General features: G+C 41.6%; 1 protein-coding gene across 6 annotated transcripts in view; it reads right to left on the bottom strand.

The window, feature by feature from the left end:
* OPHN1 (oligophrenin 1) overlaps window positions 1–23,187 on the bottom strand; it is a 123,662-nt gene that overhangs the window by 9,561 nt on the left and 90,914 nt on the right. For all 6 annotated transcript variants that reach the window (XM_084639557.1, XM_084639554.1, XM_084639555.1 and 3 more), the window contains 8 exons: window positions 22,845–22,878; window positions 19,998–20,060; window positions 17,300–17,374; window positions 12,035–12,119; window positions 11,682–11,740; window positions 9,665–9,770; window positions 7,660–7,819; window positions 872–1,019 (listed from right to left, as the gene is read on the bottom strand). In XM_084639557.1, coding sequence (XP_084495683.1) covers window positions 872–1,019; window positions 7,660–7,819; window positions 9,665–9,770; window positions 11,682–11,740; window positions 12,035–12,119; window positions 17,300–17,374; window positions 19,998–20,060; window positions 22,845–22,878 — 730 coding nt within the window. The remainder of the gene's footprint in view (window positions 1–871; window positions 1,020–7,659; window positions 7,820–9,664; window positions 9,771–11,681; window positions 11,741–12,034; window positions 12,120–17,299; window positions 17,375–19,997; window positions 20,061–22,844; window positions 22,879–23,187) is intronic.

Genomic DNA, 23,187 nt, shown 5'->3' with positions numbered 1-23,187 from the left:
AAAACAGAGAACTATTTTTTTCCTAATCTCTTTCAGCAACAGGAGTAACAAGTAATGATCTTAGGAGTAACTTGTAACAACAACTGGTAAAACATCTGCAGACAAAAGCATGAGTAGAAGTTGACTGTGCCCCTTCAACATGACAGCAGTGTGCCTCTGTATTAGTAAATACTAACCAACAAAATAAATTCAACAGGGGAAATGCTTTAATCAGGGCTTGTTAAGCAATGACTCAATTCCTTGCTCTTATTTTTCTTGCGGTGCCTCACTTGCTTCACCCTGCATTGCCAGTGGCTCAGGCTCATCACGAGCTCTCTCAGTATCGAGCTCTGTTCAGTACAAGTAAGTCAATCCTAGGGCTTAAAGCAAGCACTGATCTGCTTAGCTTGACTGCACTCCGTGGCTCAGCGCTGCTGGAATTGACGCTAGAGCTGCATCTCATATGCTGTGCTAGAGAAGATGCTTTTATTTTTCAAATCTATGAACTTATTTACATTACGCTGCACTTTTATCTGTGGAACTGTGAGGCCCTTTCGAATGGAAGAGCACGGTGTTTAATTTAGATCTCTGAAGGATCAAGCTATGAGAAAACCCTGCTCCAAAGTAGTTTAGGAGCTGTTAGATCAGAAGCAGCCTAAATGCAGATATTTACTCTCCTTCCACTTTCTACAAGGGGAAACAAAAACTCCGAACAACCCCTCTTCCCACCCCACACGTTAATGCCCTTGGAAATGTGATGCTGTTGCTGCAGTTTCAAATCCATCCCTCCCACAATGAATGGGAAGCTGGGATCCAGCGTACAGTGCCAACCAGAGAACTGTAAAAGCTGGAGACTGAGGTGGTAGCGGTATCAGTGAACAGCTGAACTGACCTTTATTTTCTTCCAGGGAACCACCATAGAAGACAGGTCTTTCCCTCAGCGGGCGCTTGGAGATTGTGATGGGTTTGTGCCTTCGGGCAGCTACCCTGGGAGGAGGCACTGGGGGGGCAGCACTGTCCTCAGGTGGGCTGGAGTAGATCTGTAGGGAAGAGTGATTTAGAAGGATATGATTTCAGTTGATCCTCTGCTCCACTGTTACTTGACACTCACTATATTGGGCCAATCAGGCCAGACTCCTGGGGTTTCCCCATAGCCCCTTAATCAAACAGATTTTTAACTAGAAGTCATCCTCAAATGGATTATATTTGACATCAAGATTCAAAGCTCTGAACAGGAAGGAAGAATGGTCTTGGATTAAAAGCACAGATCTAGGAACTGAGAGACTAGGGTTTTATTCTTGACTCTGACCCTGACATGCATCTGTGATGCTGGGAAATTCAGTTGGCTTATCTGTGCCTCAGTTTCCCCCTGTAAAATTGGGATTATGTTATTTCCTTCCCTCACGGGAGTATTGTCATGATCTATTTATTACTATTTGTAAAGGACTGGAAGGTGTTATAGAAGGACAACCTCTTATTACTGTTATCATTGGCTAGGCAATGTTAATCATTCAAAACCAAAGAGTCGACTTTGGATTTTTTGCAAAGCTCCTGCTATGTTTTAAGATCTGCTGATCATGATTCATGCACTCCCTTTCCAAAGGACAGACTCCCACCCCAAAGCCATGTGACTCAAGAGCAGGGTAATAAGGGAAATGCATCTCACTGAGATAAAGTATACACCTAGAGATCAGTCCTAAACTATGTCCAATAAGTGCTGGGTGCAGTTGACTGGGGGAGCTGCAAAGGAGCCATGTGCAGCTCAGCAATCCTGGAGTTAAGTTTACACTTCGTCCAGCTTAGTTTAGAGCTGTTTTAGGGTTGCTCTAAACTATGCTGGCTGAATACCTCTCTCCCCTGTCCCCATGGGGCTGGTAGGAGAACCAGGGATCACTAGAGTGCAGCAATGCTCTAATGCTGCCAACAGCCTCTCTACACCAAGGCTAGGAGAGGGGATAGCATTAGGATTGCCACCTTGGTAATATTTAAAAACCGGACACTGCAGCAGGAGTGCTGGAACTTCCCCTGCCCCCTTACTTCCCCCCGAGGCCGCACCTGTGCCCCGTCTCTTCCCCTCAGAGGTCCCACCTGTGCCCTTCCTCTTCCCTCCAAAGCCCTGCCCCTGCCCCTTTCCCCGAGGCCCTGCCCCTGCCTGCCCCTTCCCCTCGAGGCCCCGCCCCCATCCACTCCCCTTCTCTGTCGCTCGCTGCTTTTCCCCTCCCGGCATCCCCCAGCCCGGGTCAGGAGGGACTCGCATGCAGAGCCAAGGCCGGGAGCGGCAGCCACCTGACACAGGCAGGAGGCAGCCCCGGCTGAGTAGGGGCTGGTGCAGGTGATGACCTGCTGCCTCCCCCCCTCCCTTGCCTGCAGTAACCAGACTTTAGGTATCCGGTTAGTAGATCTGACCAGACACTGTCAGGTCCCCTTTTCGACTGGACTTTTTGGTCAAAAACCAGGCACCTGGCCACCCTAGATAGCGTATCAGCTGGCTATGACAGTCCTGCAGCACCTAGGAATTCTCCTGTGCTGGACAAATCCCTAGCTGTCTGCTTATACCAGCTTTTTGGTCTGTTTGCAGCATCGGAGCAGCACAAATGTGGTGGAGTAAGGTTCAGTACAACCACTGAGCTTTGGGGAAAGCTGTGCATTACTAACTGTGTTCACTAGGCTGCTATGTCTCTTGGTGTGGGCTTTTTTCTAGACAGATTTCCTGTTATGCAGCTTTGCATGCACCCACTTCAAAAACTGAAATGCTAAACTAGACAATGCTATAAAAAAACCCTAATAAAACATGCCTTTCCACACGATGGCAGGGCATATTAACCAGGCCTCAAAGCAGACAGTTGATGAGAAGAGCAAATTTAATCTTCTGCAGAAATCATTCAAACAACCCCCACATTAGCATCAAAAGAAACCATCAGACCCATGGCCGCTCAGTTACTAATTTGTCTTAAACAATCGTTGATTAATAAATCTGGTTCCCTGTCATACTGGTCATCCAGCCCTTACTTCTGACTTGGGTGGTTTTAATTTAGTTGCTCTCATTTATTCAGGTCCTTTCTTCACAGTTGAAGAAGCATTGATTAACCTTTGAACAGGCTTTTGAAGACATAAAATACCATATGAAGGCCGCAATCCAACTGCTATTGAATTCTTTCCACTGATGTTACAGGGGATTAGATTGGGCGCTAAATGCTCAGTTATTGTATAGGCCGGGAATGGATGGCTCAGGGCAACTGTAATGGGATACAGAGATGTTCCCTTTTAGATCACTGATCTAAACTTGGCCTGGGTTGATAGCTACCAAAAATCATGACGATCTGACAGTTAGGTGGCCTGTGTGGAATGGATTGCTGGTCACGGACAAGAATCCCAATCGTAAAAAATTTCATAACTGACACCTTTGCTAGCAGCATTGGCAGAAAGAACAGAAAATGAATGAAGCCTGGAGACTGAACCACTTTGTCACTGGAGAGGGGACTCTCACTGCGTGGGGAAGCATGCTGGGCCACTGCCCGTTCTGCACCTATTTTTGGTTCAGGGATTTTTGGGGAGTCATTCACACATGTTTTAAATGTAATAATCACTTTTTCCCCTGTATAAAACAATTTCTTTGTTAGAAAACTGATTTCCTTCCTCTTTCAAACCAAGAGAAATTCTGTGAGGTCAAACAAGTGGGATGAGACAGTGTAACACTCTCCAGCTTCTTTTTCCTGAATCTTCTTGGGTCATGAAGACCTGGCAGAATGTATAAAAGTGATGACAGGTCCCAGGCATCTCTGCAATCAGATTCCCCAAGGTCTAACTTACAATACCAGCATGTGAGCAGTAGGGAGCATGATCTCTCTCTACTGATCAAGCAAGTACAGGGATGTAATATTTTCAGTGGCATTAACCATTTCTCAAACTCTCCAGTCAGTTTGGTACAAATGCTGTTTGTTAGGATTGGGCGTGTGCTCCTGCTTTTTCCCATCTCTCTTTGTATTCAGCACGAGAGATATTCCATGCTTTGCAGCTGTATGCACACAGCTGCCTCTCTGAATTCAGGGCAAGAATTCAGGAATCTCTTCCAAACTCCAGTCTCTTGGGTTTGGATCTTTTGCTTTGAGATCCTGTGACATAAAGCAGCTGTCGACATTTAACAGACTCTGACTCCAGTGGTTCAGTTCTTTGCAGATGGCGATACTTTTTCTCCATCCTAGAATACGAAGGTCCAGAGTGTTCCCTTTGCCCTGATGCCAAGGAGGTTTCTTTGGCATTATTAGCCCATGATTTAAAAGCACAACTTTGGGAGTCATTAAAATAGCAGAATAAGGATCAATGAATCAATACTAAGGCAAGTTTCACAAAACCTGTTGAAACGCCAACCTCTTTCCTGTCTGCAATGTGCTAAGGAAAGTCACATCATGGCTCTTAAAGGAAGAGTACTTCCAGCATCAACTTTTACACCATTACCACAGACAGGCAAATGCAGGAGATGCTTTCTAGCTTGATATGTAAGTGCTGCTGAAATATGCAGCCATCCACAGCTTTCCAAGATGCTGACACAAGCCCTGTTTGCTTTGTGTATTTTGAAATGAAAATCAAATTTAAATAATTCAGAAATATAATGATATTGACCCAATCTCAGCATTAGACACTAAAGTTCATACAGCAACAGGAGTTATTTCCAGAGGAATCAAATTTTTAATTTAGCTGTGGCATGGAAATTTAAGCTGTTGAAGCAATAATTACCCAAACTGACTTAGTGAATTTCCTTGTCCTTAGAGTCTTCATAATGTACTATATAAATAATATATCTATTCTACTTCAAACTCATTTGAAGTATTTGCTTATATGTCAGTTGAAGATATTTTAGATACTGAAGCTGCGTTTATAAGCTCAGTCTAATAAAACATTACTAGCTTAACCTTATCATTGCGGAAATTAAAGGCAAGGAAGCAGAGGTCTGTCTTAATTAAAATTTCATTCCAGAGCTTGGAGATGGCAGAGTAATCATACATTTTCCCTGGCTCCCCTCTGCAGGCCATTATCTGGGCTGCAAACTCTATAACACAGAAGAGAGAGGCCATACTGTAGTGCAGAATCTGAGCATTTAACTTATAATCAACTAGCTGTTCAGTTGAAAGAGCTTGCTAGGGAATGGTTTCAATGAACTGTAATGAAACCAAGGTGTGTTATTTTCACTGGCTTCTTGTCAATTTCTAAATCCAACTAAAATTATCCTGCAGGTACTCAAATCTCCATGGATTCATCCATCCACTCATCCAAACCCCAGCACCACCATCTACGACTCACTCTTCTGTTCTGATCTCTGCTCTACCTCTGACCATACGCCCACCTTCTCAACTACTGTGCTCCTTCACATTTGACCTACTCTCCCCTCCCCAGAAGTGTGTGTGTGTGTGTGCGGGGGTCACTTTTCACTTGTGCTGATCTGTCTCACAGGAACTCTTTCTCCATCCTCCTCAAAGGCAGGTAACTACCTCTCCTTAAAGCATGCTTTACAGCTTTCTTCTTCTCGTATGCTGGACTTTCTCTATGAAGTATTCTGTGATCAAGGGCCCTAAGTAAAGATAAAGGGCCAAATTCATCCCTAGTAAGTTGTGCAGGAATGAATCTGACCCTAATAACTTTTACTGAATGCTGCAGCTGATCGTTTTCACATTTTATTATAAAACTCAATTATACTCTTCCAAACTACCCCCCCAAAATACCAAATGATTAAATTTATACTAGATATTATTAGTGACAAATCACCAATACATTAGGTAGCAGAGTACTCTACATTCCATCACAACAGAGACAGCCATGATCAACATCAGCTTGTGTGTGTGTGTGTAAACAGGTTTTTGTATAGCACCAGGCATAATCATAGAATATCAGGGTTGAAAGGGACCTCAGGAGGTCATCGATTCCAACCCCCTGCTCAAAGCAGGACCAATCCCCAGCTAAACCATCCCAGCCAGGGCTTTGTCAAGCCTGACCTTAAAAACCTCAAAGGAAGGAGATTCCACCACCTCCCTAGGTAACGCATTCCAGTGTTTTACCACCTTCCTAGTGAAAGAGTTTTTCCTAATATCCAACCTAAACCTCCCCCACTGCAACTTGAGACCATTACTCCTTGTTCTATCATCTGCTACCACTGAGAACAGTCGAGATCCATCCTCTTTGGAACCCTCTTTCAGGTAGTGAAAGCAGCTATCAAATCCCCCCTCATTCTTCTCTTCTGCAAACTAAATAATCCCAGTTTCCTCAGCCTCTTCTCATAAGTCATGTGCTCCAGCCCCCTAATAATTTTTGTTGCCCTCCCCTCAACTCTTTCCAATTTTTCCACATCCTTCTTGTAGTGTGGGGCCCAAAACTGGACACAGAACTCCAGACGAGACCTCACCGATGCCGAATAGAGGGGAATGATCACGTCCCTCGATCTGCTGGCAATGCTCCTACTTATACAGCCCAAAATGCTGTTAGCCTTCTTGGCAACAAGGGCACACTGTTGACTCATATCCAGCTTCTCGTCCACTGTAACCCCTAGGTGCTTTTCTGCAGATCTGCTGCCTAGCCACTCGGTCCCTAGTCTGTAGCAGTGCATAGGAGTCTTCCGTCAAAAGTGCACGACTCTGCACTTGTCCTTGTTGAACCTCAGCAGATTTCTTTTGGCCCAATCCTCTAATTTGTCTAGGTCCCTCTGTATCCTATCCCTACCCTCCAGCGTATCTACCTCTCCTCCCAGTTTAGTGTCATCTGCAAACTTGCTGAGGGTGCAATCCACACCATCCTCCAGATCATTAGTGAAGATATTGAACAAAACTGGCCCCAGGACCGACCCCTGGGGCAATAATGAGGCTCCAATAATGAGGCTCCAATCCTGATTGAGGCTTCTGGTGACTACTGTAATACAAATATTAAATAAAGGTCCCATGAAAATGAAAACCTTGGTGCAACTTTAAATATGGAGCTGTATCAATACCTCCATAATTAAATAATAATAGCGTGAACTCTTTCAAAATTCTGTATCAGCAGCTGGTCCTTTCCGCCAGTTCCACTGTCTAGAGCTTTATGGGCAAAGTATTACTCTATACAGAACTCAAAAATGTCAGATGTATGCTGAAACTTGCACTAAAGACTCCCCCTCCAAATGGCAGCTCCTCTCTCAAGAGATCACTTTGAAGTACTGCCACACGTGGCTTTCTTCAATTTTTAGTTAAAAAAATCCCTATCCAACAGGCAACTTGTTTTTATTGATCCTTTAGGAAGTCACTTAAGAGTAGTTCTACAGTTACCTGTTTCGGACCATGTCAGGTGAGACCTATTGTCCATACAGTTTGGTTTTCTGTCCCCGGTCAACACCAGTTGCTTCAGAGGAAAATGTAAAACTCCCATACTGTACAGCTATATAGCAAGTTTCCCAGTGGGGAATTTCTTCTGTTAAAGCCGTGAGTGAGGCCCCTTAAGAAAGCCAAGCCTTTATGAAGTAACCAAAGGAAACTGTGAAGAACATGTGATTGTTAAAGCTTTTGCTTCCACTTTGTGCATCTCTGAATAGTACAATTAAAACCATAAGAGGAATCCAGCAAAACAAGCCAGTGCTCCAGACCACACAGCACAATGATCCACAAGGACTTGATAGAGCACTAGTGAGCTTTTGAGGCAAGCTCTTGAGGGCTGGCCCCATACCTTGTCAAAGTGCTCGATGAGTATCTCAACCACAATGTTTTGGAACTTGATATTCATCATGGCAGCGACGGTGTCCTCCTGCGCCCGCATAAGGGTGGGGCCGAATATAACCCCCATGTTGGATGGGGACATCAGATTCTCTCTGCTGTGCTCACACACGCTGTTGGCATGGGTGGAGGAAAAGAAAAAGATGAGATTAGAAGACAATGTGAAAGGCCATTTAAAAATTGCAAGATTAATTAATTCAATTTCCTCCATATTGTAAAGCAGAACCAGGTTTCCCGTGCCCGTGAAGCTGCTCATAAAACATATATCTGGCTACGATAAGCACATTCTTTGGCTATGCAGAAAGCTTGAGAGTGCGATGTACTGGTATTGTTATTTGATCCCTTCAAATGTCTGGCTCCTCTTTTAGGAGGATCAATACCCCGGGAATCATTAGCTGTCCATGCTATATGCATGTTAAGTGAACCATTTATTTTGGAATGATTCGTTTAGCCAAGACATGCATTGGGATTTTTTTCCCAAAGAAGAAGAACTGCGTACAAGGATGGAATCTCTGAAAGATTTCAGAGAGATCTCTATGGTATCGTTTTTCTGAAAGCGTCATGGCTTTCAAGAAACAGAGTGCTATTTATGTAGCTGTGTTTAGATTTCAGTGCCATATGCAGCCCCACTGAATAGCACCAACTATGGAATGATTTATAGGCTAATCTAGGAAGAGACCACACAGTATTCAGGTATAGAATTGGAGTCTGAACTTCAAGGGCTGGGAGCAGAGATATTCTGATGCTGAGCTCCAAGTTTTACTTCTGCCACCTACCTCCTATTGGCATTTATGAGATTTGTGCCACCACAGACAAGGTGGGGAATAGGGCCCTCAATGCAAAACTCTGTGTAGGCAACAAAAGAACTACTATTAATAATGGGTCAGCCTGACTGTAAATGGTGCCTAAAAAACGGCATTGCCCCTTCTGCAGAGAGGTTTTTAAAAAATATCCTGTCTGCCAAAGGCTGGCGACGAGTCCAAGTACCAGGACCATGTATCCAGCCTTCTTACCCCTGAAATAGAGGGGTTACGACCAAATAGCACGAAGATCCAAATCCCCATTTGGAGCTACAAAATAAATCCCTGTCCAGTGTGGTTTTACCAACCCAAACCAGCCCTGTAAATGTCGTGTTTTGAAAGTGGCTCTTCCAATTTGGCCAAAGCACATCCTTTCAATCTGGAGGCCAGTCCCTCCCCAAACCATGTCTGTTAGTGAGCAGAACTCCAGCATCTTTCCCTCCCCATGAGCTTCAGCATGGCTGGCACAATGAGCACCGTCAAGAGGTGACTCTCTATATGACTCCCATGTGAGATGAGGATACTAGGTTCTGCACCTTGCATCCTCACATTCACTGTGAAAGGAGGGCAGGAAAACAGCAACTCCAGTGCCTTCACCATCAATGGACAGATTTTTATTGGTGCTGAGCGCTCATGGCACCAGCTGAAGTCAAACAGCAACAGGTGCCCAGCACCTCAGAAAGATCAGCTCCTAACTGGACATTAGGGAGGGCTTGAAGGCTAATGTGCCTAGCACCAATGCTCCTCAAAGGACAAAGCACATTGAATCCATAGTACAAGAAGTGTGTTCAGTATGTGCTTAATCTCCAGTCCCAGGGAACAGGGGTCTTAAAACTGCTCCAAAATTCCAGACATAATGTTGTTGTTAATTGGGCTGGCCAGACACTAGGTTTACAGCTCTGGTCTGTTAGACCATATTATCATATAAAAATTATTCTCTAACTTGGTGCTTCTCATAAAGCAGCCATTGACTGTAAGTGGCAGGTGGACAGGGGAATATCAAATACAGGGATAGCCACACAATTTGGGCAGTATATTCCCAGCTGTACAATAGTTGTCAAGGGCTTAATTAATTTGCCAGAGAAACAGGCTGGCTTCTCCGACTCCTTTTTTTTAATCTCTCTGGTTTAACAGGAATATTTACTGGATTCTGCTTACTTGACCAGGTGTCGTATGAGGAGTTCCAACATGTCTCTATTCTTCTCAGGTAGTTTATAAACCAGAGAGTGAATGGCTCCCAGCCTGTAATCTAGGTTCTCAGATTCTGGAAAGAAACAAGAGAGAAGTTTTTGCCTACTGCTTAAAAAAATAATCTGTGTTATTCCCTGAGGTGTGGGGCCAGCCTGCCAAGAGCAAATGAGAGCAACCTGGAAGGAGGGCAATTACACAGCAGCAAGGTTATCATCATGAGAAATGAAGTGACGAGGAAAGAGGTGAAATCAAGCTTAAAAGGGGCTCAGAGTGGGATTTTTCAACTGAAATGTAGTGCTGGTGAAATGTGCTGCATGAACAGAACCAATACAGCATGAGCAGCCGCTTCCCTCGCACACCAACTCTAGGAACCTCAGCCCAGATTGAGCAAAAGCAGTTTTAGGGCCAAGCGAGCAATTCAGGCCCCTCTGATGAGACTGTTCTTAGCATAGGTACTTAGTACTGTACATAGGGGTAAAATGCACAGGATTAATAAGCATCCAGTCAAGAGGCACAAATCAGCCTGGAACAATAAAATACACAATGCATACAGAACAGAGTGTGATCTTTACAGTTGGAAAACTGCATGGACATTTCTGAGGAAGGTAAGGGAGGGGGTTAATATTTCCATCTACCGAGCTATAATTGGTATAATAAGATAGAAAATCTAGCAACTCTTGGGTTTGAGCACAGTCATCTGGAGGAGGAGAATTTTTCTTTAGCAGAACGAGAAGCAACATTATTAATTTTCCAAGGGCCAAGGAGGTGCCAAGCTGCAGTTCCATGGAGCTGCAGGTGCTCACCACCTCAGGTTTGAGCCCAATGTGTTTTCCCCAGATATAAGACATTTTAAGACACCATCCTCTCTTTTATTAAGAAAGTTGCTTAAGTAACTGCATACCCAGGCTCTCTATCTCTGCACTTCTGCTCTAGATGTAATTATGAGGGTGCAGCTACTTTAAAATTATGAAAGATAAATTGCAAAGAGACATTTTACCAGGATTGAAGATGACCCAGGTTTTAAATGAGTCTTAGCTCAGATTCTGCCCTGTTAACATACTCATGTTATTTGCCTGACCTTTGTCAGTTTGGTCTGTTACTTAGCACTAGCCGCTCCATCAGAAAAATGCATTTCGCATACTTGAAGGTATTATGGGTTCAGCATTCCAGGACAAAACTCAGTGCCAAAGAGGGACATCTGAGACACTGCATGGCGATTGGGGCCTGTCACCGTATGTCTCTATTTACAATTTAAAAAAACATAAAGCTGTCAGGAAATAATTCTGCTAGCACAACTGGGCCAATTCCCTTTTGATACATATGATATAGACACACCCACGTATATTTTAAAAGATCCCCTTACTCCACGCCCCACCTTAAGTGTCTCTGAAGGGATCCAAACCCAGGCACACACAAGTACACTGTAATATAAAGGACGATGGGGACGAAATGGAGTCATCCTTTTAGAATGATCCCTTCAAACAAACTAAGAAACCGGAAGCAGGAATGAGGCTCTATTATAAGTACAATGGGTCAGATCCTCATCTAGTGTAAATCTATTGAAGCTCTGCCAATTACTCCCACTGAGAATATGGCCCAAATGGGTCAGGGACATGATCCTGAAAATGCCGAGTACCCTCAAATCCCATGGCAGGATTGAACTGTAAGATGCCATTCAGTGATGCACAGAGACTCTCTTATGACTTAGCATCCCAGCAAGTGAATCATCTGATTTTCCCTCCCTACCCAGGTCCCAGATGGATGTGGCTGGCTGCCATGACAGCAGCCCCTGTTGGATCCCATACACTGCAAGGCCAAGATGCTTGTCATCGGGGATCTGTAACCTGGCTACAACATGTCTCACTTGATCGGGAACTCCACACGTGCAACATACTCAGCGTTGTGTTGAGCTAGTGGAATAATGCCATTCTTATGCAGGATGGGGGGTATGAGGCCTATCAGTAGTGAAGCTGTTGGGACTTACTCGCTGCTGAGACCAGCTCTTTATGGAGTCGGTACGTCATGACAGGTTCAGCTAGATTCCTGAAACAAACAGAAACAACTCTGAATTCCTCAAAGAGCAGAGGAGCGGCTATGACTCTGTTCTCAGTTACATTGGAAGACGAACGGAGAGGAAAGTCATATTTTCCACTCCAACTCCCATGGATTCTTGAGGCTGCCCAATTGGCACTCTATCCTCATTTCTTTTATTTGCATAAGTGCACGTGAGGTTTTTACAACAGACACGATTTTTCAAACAAAAGACACCATCTTTGCCCAAAGAGTTCCAGCCCTGCCTGGGAGAGTCAAAAATAAGACAACGAGCGGGGAAGTTACCTGAGGTAGAATTTCAATGAGCTGGTAATTGTCTTGATGTCCCAGTCGCTGTTTTGGAGATCTACATCCCCTGGACATTTTGGATCTGGAAGAGGAAAAAAAAAGTGGCAAATACGACAAAATAAATGAGCTTTCAAACAAAGCCTGATTTTTTAAAACGAGTAACAAAATTTATGCTGGCAGGATATGCCCTAGTGGCAGAGGAAGATACAGCAGTGTGCAAGGGACACTGATGACTCCTCTTGGACAAGTAAAGCATAGTGACAGTTGCCAACACTGAGGCTTCGTCTTCACTGACACAAAGGTGTGCTTGTTTGGGTTTTTACAATGAGACAGCTAACTTGCAATGTTTATTGCACCGTAGAGTCCTAAGTGGAGATAAGCACTGACAGTGTTTCCCGAGACGTAGCAAGGTATGGCCCAGCCCCGTACCTCCCACCCATGGTGAACTCATCTCGTTTACCTTGTCGTAAAATTCAGGGTGAATTTGATTTAAATCAAATTGATTTAAATCATGATTTAAATCACTAGTCAGGTAGACTCGATTTAATCATGGATTTCTATATAAAGGTGCATTCTTGTTGATTGTTATAACCTTAATACATGTTCTTCACAACTCAGAGAGAGATGTAGGTTTTGTTTTTAGAAGGTACACACTATACATTTTTAAAGTGATTTATTTTGAAAACTGTTCATATCAGTTTTACAGCTATATCAGAAAATGAATGATTGGTTATTTCATTTACCAAAGATAATTGAAGCAGATATTTATGAAGTCATTGGGAGGTGAACTATCTCCAATTCAACAGGTTAATCATTAATATTTGGAGGATTTTCTTGCCATGCTGTATTAGGAAGAGAACATCACCAGACAGACATTTAAATTGTTTTAATTAACTAAAACAACAAAGTTATGTATTCTGGATTTCTTTCTTCAACAGCAAACACATAATATTTTAACAAAACAAGCATATGAATTTTTGAATTTAGCTAAACATTCAAGTTTTTTAAAATCAGGTTTGTTTTTGTTAAAATTGTTTTTAACTAAAATAGCTAAATTAAATTTTTTAAAAACAAACAAAGAGACATTCAATTGACTATGTCAGCCAGGTCAACATGAGAAATTTAAAATATTGGCTTCTGCAGCTAACTCAGTCGTCTTCACCTTTATTTTCCTGTTTGTTCATAATCTGGAAAAGAAAAACAAGCTTTCCTGCTTTTTCAGGTCCCAAACAATTTCTCAGTTTGGAATGAATTAGGCCAAAGGAAGAAAATATTCTTTCTTCACTGGCAGAAGAAGCTCCTGCTATTAAAAGTGAGATGTTCACTTCAACAGTGTCTGAATCCAAGTGCTTAAGTGACTTCCACCAGTTCACTGGTATGACTTTCTTTAAAACATCATCAGCAAACAAATATTTCTTGAGTGGTTCACCCTTAGCTCTGAAGTATATTGTAGTTGGCTTTATGGAGGGATGATCGCTGGATGTCCATGCCATAGCCAACTCCTCCTCTTCAGCAGTTAAGGTTTGACCCTGGTACCGAATATTGAGAATATTTGCAAGAAAATGAGCTGGAGATAGTGCTTGTCCCATTCGTTTTTTTAATGCTTGTAATTTAACTCTGTCATTGCACATTTCTCTTTTAAGATCTCATTCAGTTCCTTCCAAATTTCAACAGCGTCAGCAATAAAACAGCTATTCCCCTACATTTTGTTTAAGGCTACAGAAATAGGCTTCAGGGTACTCAGCATGTGTTCAACATTTCTCTTAAGCCCCGTGTTGAGAACTTTGGCTGTGACCGTGCCATCTATTTTTTCACAATTTTGTTCACAAACTGTCATCAGATTAGGCCAGTTCTTGATCTAGTGCTCAAAACTACTCAAAAGTCCACTACCGAGTTCCATCTCACGTCTTGTGGGAGAGTTAGCTTAGTTCCTCCCACTTTTTTCAGAGCAGTTGCTGCAAAGTGGTTGTTAGGGAAGTATTTTGCAATTTCAACAACATTAGCCTTTATTTCTGGAACACTGAAGTCTTTGGCTAGGAGGCGCATCAAATGAGCACTGCAACTGTATGTTGTTAGCTTGGGACTCTCTTCACTCTCTTCTAAATAATTTCTTCTCATCTTGAATACATTTGCAGCATTGTCTGTGACCAAGCTGCATACTAGACATTTGAATTTTTTCCCCATAGTTTGTTATAGCTTTTACTGCTACTTCTTGTAAAGTATTCTGCTGTGTGTGCATTTCCTGATGTATCAGTTGTTTCTGTAAGAAAGACATTCCCTTCTTCTGTTGTCACACAAGCACATACAACAGGATCATTGTGGACATTGCTCTACCCATCAAGACTCAGGTTAACAGTTTTACCCTCTAGGCCTTTTGCACACTGCTCAATTTCTCTTTCAGACAGTTGATCCAGCAATTTGCCTGCAAAATCTGCTCTGTTGGGTAGACTGTATCCTGGTCTTAATGACTGAACCATGTTAATGAAGTGTGGGTTCTCAATCATATGGAAGGGAGAGTCTGTTGCATAAACAAACCGGGAAATTTTTTCTTCGATTACCTCTTTTTGTAATCTGCTGGTTCTTATCACAAACTTATCTATGGTTGTTTCTGGATGATGGAGATTTTTTTTTCTTTTTGCTACAGGTGATATACTGTGGCTACATGACATGCATGATGTGACTGAAACATTATCATTGGCAGATAACTCTGAAACTATAGAAAATGATGGTGATCTTGAAGGTGGATAGTCTTCAGAATCCTGTATGTTGAGGATGGATTCTCCTAAACAAAGTAAGTCAATGCAGTTATTTAATTATTATTACCGTACTGCTCATTTAGTATTACTCATTGCATTCACTGACATTCAATACTACTTCAAAGGTGAAATTGTAAAAGGAAGATCTGCCTATTTTAGCTATTTATTTTTTTATCACAGTTGCATCTAAAATGATAGTACCATAGAGTAACATCTATATATTTTGCTCAAACATGAGAATTCAAGAATAGTCCAGAAGGAAGACAGGAAGTCCTTAAGAAAGAAGTATGAAATAAAAAAGTTTACCAACCTGAAGATGCTGCAGGTTCAGACATGTTCCTTTCATCATCTTAAACGCAGCTTCCTCCTGAGAAGGAACACTTCTCATGATGTTGTTTCACTCGGGCAACCAGGCCTTGCATTTCTTGGTTGCACTGTTTGCATTTTGCACACATGCCTGTCTTACCCACGGGTAGAGGAACTTCATTAAAATGTTCCCAAACTGGGTCTCTTTTATGGCCTGCTGCCATTATAGGTTTTCCCTTCTAGCGAGAGAATGGTATGGTAGATCTCAAATCAATGAAGGCTACACTCAGAAAGACCTCAAGACTTTTGGAATATGCTGCTCAAACAGTTCCACTTTTGTTCAGACTTCTTCTCTTTGTCCAGATCTATTCTGCCCCCAACAACCTTCTATTGCACTTTTTGTAATTTTGTACTTTTAGAGAGAGGTAAGGTATTGACAGTGTAAACAAATTTGCAGAGGGACAATAGGGTTGAGGTCTGTTATTTCTCACCTCTATATATTATTTATTTATTTAAAAACATTTTTGCCGTTAACAAGCATGTTATCTCTGGAGATACAAATCCAGTTTGAGAACTGCAAAACTAAGCATCTCTGATGGTATCTTCTAGACTGAGCACTGAGTCCTATTGGGTTGACAGAAAGATTATGTAATAATCTAAATAATCTATACAGAAGCCCCTGGAACCTCATAAAATTGGATCCCTAATCCATGAACTATTGGAACTAATTTACAAAACTTTTCTTAAACATTACCTAAATATATTGTCTTATACTTTAGAATTAGAATTTATAATCCCTATTCCATGATGAGATATCTTTGAGCTATAATGTATCTTAATTAAAACTACCTTTAGATAGTTTTTTTCCTCAAAAACCATTTTATCAAATAAATCTGATTTAAATAAAAAAATCTAATTTAAATTTTAAAAAATCAGATTTTTTTTATTTTTTTAAAATCATTGATTTTTATCTACCCTTGTAAAACTACAATGGGATAGCTAACACATCTTAGTTATCTCGTTTCTTGAGTTGAGCAGGAGGATGGTATACTTAAAATTAGAGGGGGAGGAGGAGGAAGGATAAGAATGTGGTGTTAGAATGGTCAAAACGATCATGCAACTAACAAAGATAATCACTTCTACTAGGAGTCTCCAAGATCAAAGATGAAAAAGCCTTAATTATTGCATCCTAGGTCCATTCCCCCAGCCAATGAAGGATTATTCTCTACTGTGTGTTCTCCACAGCTTTGTGGTCTATCCTTTAAAGCAGAGGTGGGCAACCTGTGGCCCGCCAGGGTAATCCGCTGGCATTACATGCTGGTCAGGTGGATATTCACCAGGAACACTCCCCTTGTCCTGTGTTCCAGCTTTATCTAGTCTTTCCCGCCAGACAAGCCATCCAGAATGGTTTGGATCTTGGCTATCTTAGCTCCACATCTGTCCTACAATGCTTGAACTGACTGTCCACCAGTTTGTACATCAGGGTCAGGAACCAGGACATTCCCAGAGCAGAGGCCTTGACTCTGGAGTGCATTCCCCATTTCCAGCCGAACACAGCCCCGTGTTGTTGACTTTCAAGGCATGCTGCAAGGATTCTCTGTTTACTCAGATTTGTCCGAGGATGTGGAGGATGATTTGGGGTGGCGTTCTGTGGGAGGGGCAGTTATTTTGTTTGTGCTAACAATGGTTAGTGGATGTATAAAACTGATGTAAACAGGGGGAGACTCAGCCCTTTGATCTAATTCTCATTTCCTCTAAGGCCCATTTACACTGCCAGAGAGGAGTAAAGGGACCTTCATGTAAATGAGAATCAGGACCTATCATCTATGGGAAAGAGAGTCTGTTTGGCAATTAGCAATGGTCTCTCTGTTTTGGGATCTATTTGCACTCTACAGGACTCCACTTCCACGTTACTGTTATCTCAATACCCTTTGCTTCTTAGTTTGAAAATGCAGGTAAAATTGGCAACATTTTAGCTTAAGGGGAGTGACGAGAGACTAGGTGGGAGAAGAAATTCAGAGAAGAAGGGAAAGAACACATCAGAAAGACTGGTGGAGAAGACCAGCAGCCTGGAAAGAAGGGCAAGAGCAGAGGGGATGCTATACATGACAGCATTTCACTGTGGAATCCAGTCCTCCTTGTCTTGCCTTACAGTACAAAAAAATTACAGTCCAGTCATCCAAGAACTGGTTATTCTTACCAAAGAAGGCATTCAGCAACTTCTGCACCTGGATATTACTGCCAACGGTTCGGTATACTCCCTCAGTAGTGATCCCTGCGCAGAAGAATGAAGAAAAGAATTGAGTGTCCTTTCAGAGTTGTAGATGTTAAACAGCGCCACCTAGTGTAGTAAAAACATCACAGGCTGTCCCGAGGCCTGCAATAGATTGACAGCACTTTGGTGAAGAGCCGAGTGAATAATGAAGCAGAAATCATTTTTTAAAAATTGCCCATGAATACCTCATGTTAACCTGGACTTTGTTAGGCAAAATGATTCGCCAAATAACTTCTGCACACAGTTCTTGTTCAGTAGCTAATAACTGAACAATTGGTTGAAAATATTCAGTATTCTAAATGGGAGCTGTTCTGACTGGACACAAAAAGTATATTTCTGTTCTTTGACTAGATCAGTGCCACTGTGAGAATTAGATTTCAGGGATGATTACTCTCAATCACAAATCTGAAATTCTCTTTTGGAAAATTCTGCAATATTTGCTTAAAATCTGCTATTTCTGGAAACATTAAGAACATAAGAATGGCCATATTGGGTCAGACCAATAGTCCATTTAGCCCAGTATCCTGTCTTCTGACAGTGGCTGGTGCCAGATGTTTCAGAGGTTAATGAACAGAACAGGGCAATTTATTGAATGATCCATCCCCTGCTGTCCAGTCCAAGTTTCTGGCAGCCAGAGGTTTAGGGACAACCAAAGCATAGGCTTGCAACCCTGACCATCTTGGCTAACAGTCACTCCATGACTTTATCTAATTCTTTTTCTTTAACTTAGTTATGCTTTTGGTGTTCACATCCCCTGGCAAGGAGCTCCACAAGTTGACTGTGTGTTGTGTAAAGTAGTACTTCCTTACGTTTGTTTTTAACCTGCTGCCTATTAATTTCATTGGGTGACCTTTGGTTCTCGTGTTATGTGAAGGTATAAATAACACCTCCTTATTCACTTTCTCCACACCACTCATGATTATAGAGCTCTGTCATATTCTTCCCATCTCTTTCCTAAATTTAACAATCCCACTCTTTTTAATCTCTCCTCATTTGAAGCGGTTCCTAATCATTTTTGTGGCCCTTCTCTGTGATTTTGCCAATTCTAATATATCTTTTTTGAGATGGGGTGACCAGAACTGCACACAGTATTCAAGGTGTGGGAATATCACAGATTTATACAGCGGCACTATGATATTATCTGCCATATTATCTATCCCTTTTCTAATCGTTCTAACATTGCTAGCTTTGTCGACTGCTGCTGCACATTGAGCAGATGTTTTCAGAGAACTACCCATGAGGACTCCAAGATCTCTTTCATGAGTGGCAACAGATAAATTAGACTCAATAATTTTGTATGTATAGTTGGGATTATGCTTTCCAATGTGCATTACTTTGCATTCATCAACAATGAATTTCATCTGCCATTTTGTTGCCCAGTCACTCAGTTTTGTGAGATCCTTTTGGAACTCTTTGCAGTCAGCTTTGGACTTAACTATCTTGAGTAGTTTTGTATCATCTGCAAACTTTGCCACCTCATTGCTTACCCCTTTTTCCAGATATTTATGAGTATGTTGAACAGCATCGGGACCCTGCTATTTACCTCTCAACATTTTTTTATCAGTAAACTAGTTTGCTAGAAAAGTCACAGAAAGTGACTACAGTCAAAGAAAATTCTTTTAAAGTCTGGACTAATATTTGGAAATGTGTTTACATTATTTGCACAGCTCTACTTACGCTTTTAAGGAAGTTGGTGGTTATTTAGCATGGCTGGAATTTTAAGATCAGCGTGGAAGATCTATCACAACTCTCATTCATTGTAGAGGGAGTTGTGCGGTTAAAATCCTGCAGAATGCTTTGAAAATCTCACTCCACATGGTATGTTTTTCACAAAACAAATCTGAATAATTCTTTAAGATAGTCCCCAAACTCAAAATTGCCTGAAATATTTTGTAACCTATTCACCTTTGGCCTGCTACCAAGCATGTGATATTTCAGCCCCAAAGGAAAATTTCTGAGAAATTCACAAATGAGTGAAAACAAAATGAAAGTGAGAACTCAACCTTGACTAGAGTTTGCTCCTGCAAATGTTCTAATGGGGTGTAAGGTTTCTATTGTTTTGTAGGCACATTCTTTATCCTATGACGTGAGTCTCTGATAAAAGGTTTAGAAAATATGACCTATGAGGAAAGGTTAAAAAACTAGGCATGTTTAGTCTTGAGAAAAGAAGACTGAGGAGGAACTTGATAACAGTTTTCAAGTATGTTAAGGGCTGTTACAAAAAGGACTGTGATCAATTGTTCTCCATATCTATCCAAGGTAGGACAAGAAGTAATGGGCTTAATCTGCAGCAAGAGAGATTTAGATTGGATATTAGGAAAAACTTTCTGTAAGAGTAGTTAAGCTCTGGAATAGGCTTCCAAAAGGGGGTTGTGGAATCCCATTCACTGGAGGTTTGTAAGAACAGATTGGACAAACATCTGTCACGGATGGTCCTGCCTCAGCAAAGGGGACTAACCTTGTTGACTTCTCAAGGTCTCTTCCAGCCCTACATTTCTGTGATTCTGTGATTTTTAGATCCTGTTCGCTATATATTAGCGAAATCACAGCATAATCAAATGCCATTCAAGAAAGCAAATACCAAAAGAGCAAACAGTTTCCAGATGCAGTACTGAGATCTTACCTTTGGTCTCTACTGCATTGATGCATTTCCTTACAAACTTGAAGCCAACCTCATTCAACTCCACTATTTCAAACAAAGGGAAGCAAAGTTAGGTGCCAGAATGTCAACATGCAATTACTGGTGGAAAACCCAAAGAGGTGTCAAGTTACTGCAGGCATTACACCTTGCAACAAGTTTGCTACATTTTTGGGGGCTGCATTTTCAAATCCACACACAAATAAGTGCTCAGGCACAATTTAGTATGCAAACACCTTGCTGTGTGGGTGCAAGTCAGGGTCTGTGCATGCATGTAGCCTACCTGGTGCACATACATTCAGGGATTTGCATGTATACATTGTGAGGGTGCTTGTGCAAAAGCACACCCAAATTTTTAAGAATCTGGTCAGAAATTGTTCATCTCAACTTGTTCTCCTTTTTTCCCTCTTGAAATTGCTTTAACAGTCGGCTTTTGAATTTTTTAATAAAACTGTAATTTGGAGAGTTCAACCACACATGAATTTCTGCCTGGCAAGAGCTGATCTGTGGCTTCTGAAGTACAGCAAAATCTGCAGTCCAACCTCTGTCACATCAAAGGAACACATAAACTTCCACGTATTCTTTATCTACTTTGTTAGATTGCAGAAAATGACAGGATTCTACTTAGATACCATATAGGTTAAGGAGAAGGCAGGTTTTTCTCCCCACTGATTAACCAATAGGATATCACAGGGTTTTCCTTGGTGGCTTCTAAACAGCAGACAGGTGGAAAACTAGTTTGCTTTGGGCTAATCCAAACCCCATTGAAGTGAACCAGACTCTTTCCATTTACTTCAGTGGGCACTGAATCAGGGCCCTTATTTCCTTACAGGACCTAGTCCTGCAACTTTACTCACGAATTCTTCCATTGACTTCAGTAGGATTACTTGTGTAATTAAGGGTCACAGGATAAGGCCGCATACGTGTTTATGTGAGTGATCAATGGCTTCTTACACTGAAATAGCTTTCGGTCTGTGGCAAACAGATATTTTGAACTTCTCTCAAATGTTAGTGTTTACTGTGCTTTTATTAGGTAGAGGAATGGGGCTCTGCATATTACCCTTCAGATCAGAAGCAGATCAGAAGCTCTGAGGAATGGTTAGAGCTACTCAGGAAACCAAGCTTTTCTGGCAAGAAATAATAATAAAAATAAAATCTGCATTCAATTATTTTTAAAGCTGCAGGCGTTTTTGAACCAAATTCCAACTACAAATTTTGGTTTTGACTCAACACTTAGAAATGAAACAAAAAATTTTGTTTCAACTTAAAATGTTTTTTCATTTTCAAAAGCGAACATCTGAAGTCAAAATGAATACTCTTGTTTCAAAATGTTCATGCAGGAAAACCAAAATATTTCCTGAGAAGCAACATTTTGATGTGAAGAAAATTGGTTTTGACAAATTTGTATTGTTCTCTGGGAAAAACTTCCACACCCAAAATTGGAATCAGCTCTAATCCTGGCACAAACTCTCTAGGGAGAACTTGGGTGAATCAATTAACTGCAGACACCCCATGCCTGCCAGCAGGTCAGTCATAAGGAACCTCCCTGCTCAGAGCATTCTTACTGGAAACTTCAGATAGACCAGCTTCCAGGTAGGGTCAAAACAAATGTTAGCAGCGATTCAGTGCCTAGATTGCAGTGAGCTGTGTAGTATAAATTGATAATATCCCTGATTCCAAATTATTAAAACATAGGGTTTATCTGACTGCATTTGTATTACAGACCTAGAAGGAATGTGCCTCAGCATTGCCCAATGATAACTGATTGGTTTGAGGTGTATGTATGAAGGAGATTCTTCAATCCTAACTGCACACTAATTAAGATAAAGCAGTTTAAGAAAGTGCTCCCCAGCTCTGAGTAACTGACTGGTCAAGTCAGCCCCCAGAGGCAGAATGCAGATTTTTCAGTACTCATGGAGGGTACCTGAGTAATAAATCCACATAGTTTTCCAGTCCAATGTTCTGAGATATTGGAGGCAGTATGGTTGTAAGGACTTGACATTACTGACTAAGTGAATATGAAATGAAGGGGGGAAAGGTAAGAGGGATAACATTTTAGCAAGATAGAGACAGCTGTCTTGAGCCGTGGGCACGTGCAGATTCAAGTTATTAAACGTGCAGCATCAGAGACAGCGCTCACAACCTAGCTCTGATAAGGAGAGATGGGAGAACCTAATGGGGTGTGGAGTTTCAAGAAACCCCTAAAACTTTTTATTCTCTTGTTTTACATTTATGACACTTTTTCATGTTTCATGGAACTCTTTTCTCCAGTTAACTGAAACCATATTTTAAGCAGAAATTTAATGTTAATGCCGTGTAGTTTTCACTAAATGTATGCCTGTGCTTTGCAAACAAATATTCTTGTTTGAAAGACATTCTTGTCTGACTTCAATTGCAACTAAGGGGATAAAATCAAAGAAGTCGCACAGCAGCCCAGAACTCAAGTTTCGGTGAGAGCCAACTAGAACTTGAACCTCAAAGATTCAGAACTCCATTCTAAATTTGGAACCTGCATTTTATTAGGTGGGTTGAAATTTAGTGCAAATTCCTCCTCTACTTAGGGAGCTAAGGGCCTTATCTTGCACGGTGCTGATCACCCTCAACTCTCACTGAGACCTGAAGATACTCATCAACTCACCAGAGCAGACCCAAGAGATCTTTGGTCCACTTGTTCACTAAGTGGAGGGAACCAAGGAGCACGTGAGCAGGTGTGAGATACAGTCCATCCAGCATACAGCAGTGATGTGCACACTTGCAAACGAATATATTATACAACAACAATACAAATCAGATCTTTAATATTTCAGAAGAACAGAACCATGAATTACTCACTTTCTTCCTGTTTTGTGATGGGACTGTGGTAGATCTAAAGAAGAGAGAGAAACAAAAGCAAAACCAGGCACGAGTTGAGAATTTCTGTCCAAGGAGGATACAGCCAGGGAAAACACACCAGGGAAAGCAAGTCACAGACATATAGTATTGTTTAATACTTTGCTCTCAAGAACAAAGTACTAAACAATATACAACCCTATATTCAAGAAAGGTGTAGTAGGCATCCATTAGTTTCACTGGGGTACCTGTTTCTCTTGGACACACCCTCCTACACTAAACACAAAGATCCTTTGTTTGTCGCTTGGTAAAAATTAGGTCTGGAAGCTATGCAGCTAGGCACAAC

The sequence above is a fragment of the Lepidochelys olivacea genome, assembly GCF_965140295.1.
Source record: "Lepidochelys olivacea isolate rLepOli2 genome assembly, chromosome: 9".
Classification (NCBI taxonomy): domain Eukaryota; kingdom Metazoa; phylum Chordata; order Testudines; family Cheloniidae; genus Lepidochelys; species Lepidochelys olivacea.
Note: the sequence above shows the minus strand (reverse complement) of the source record. Positions and strands in the feature narration are given on the sequence as shown.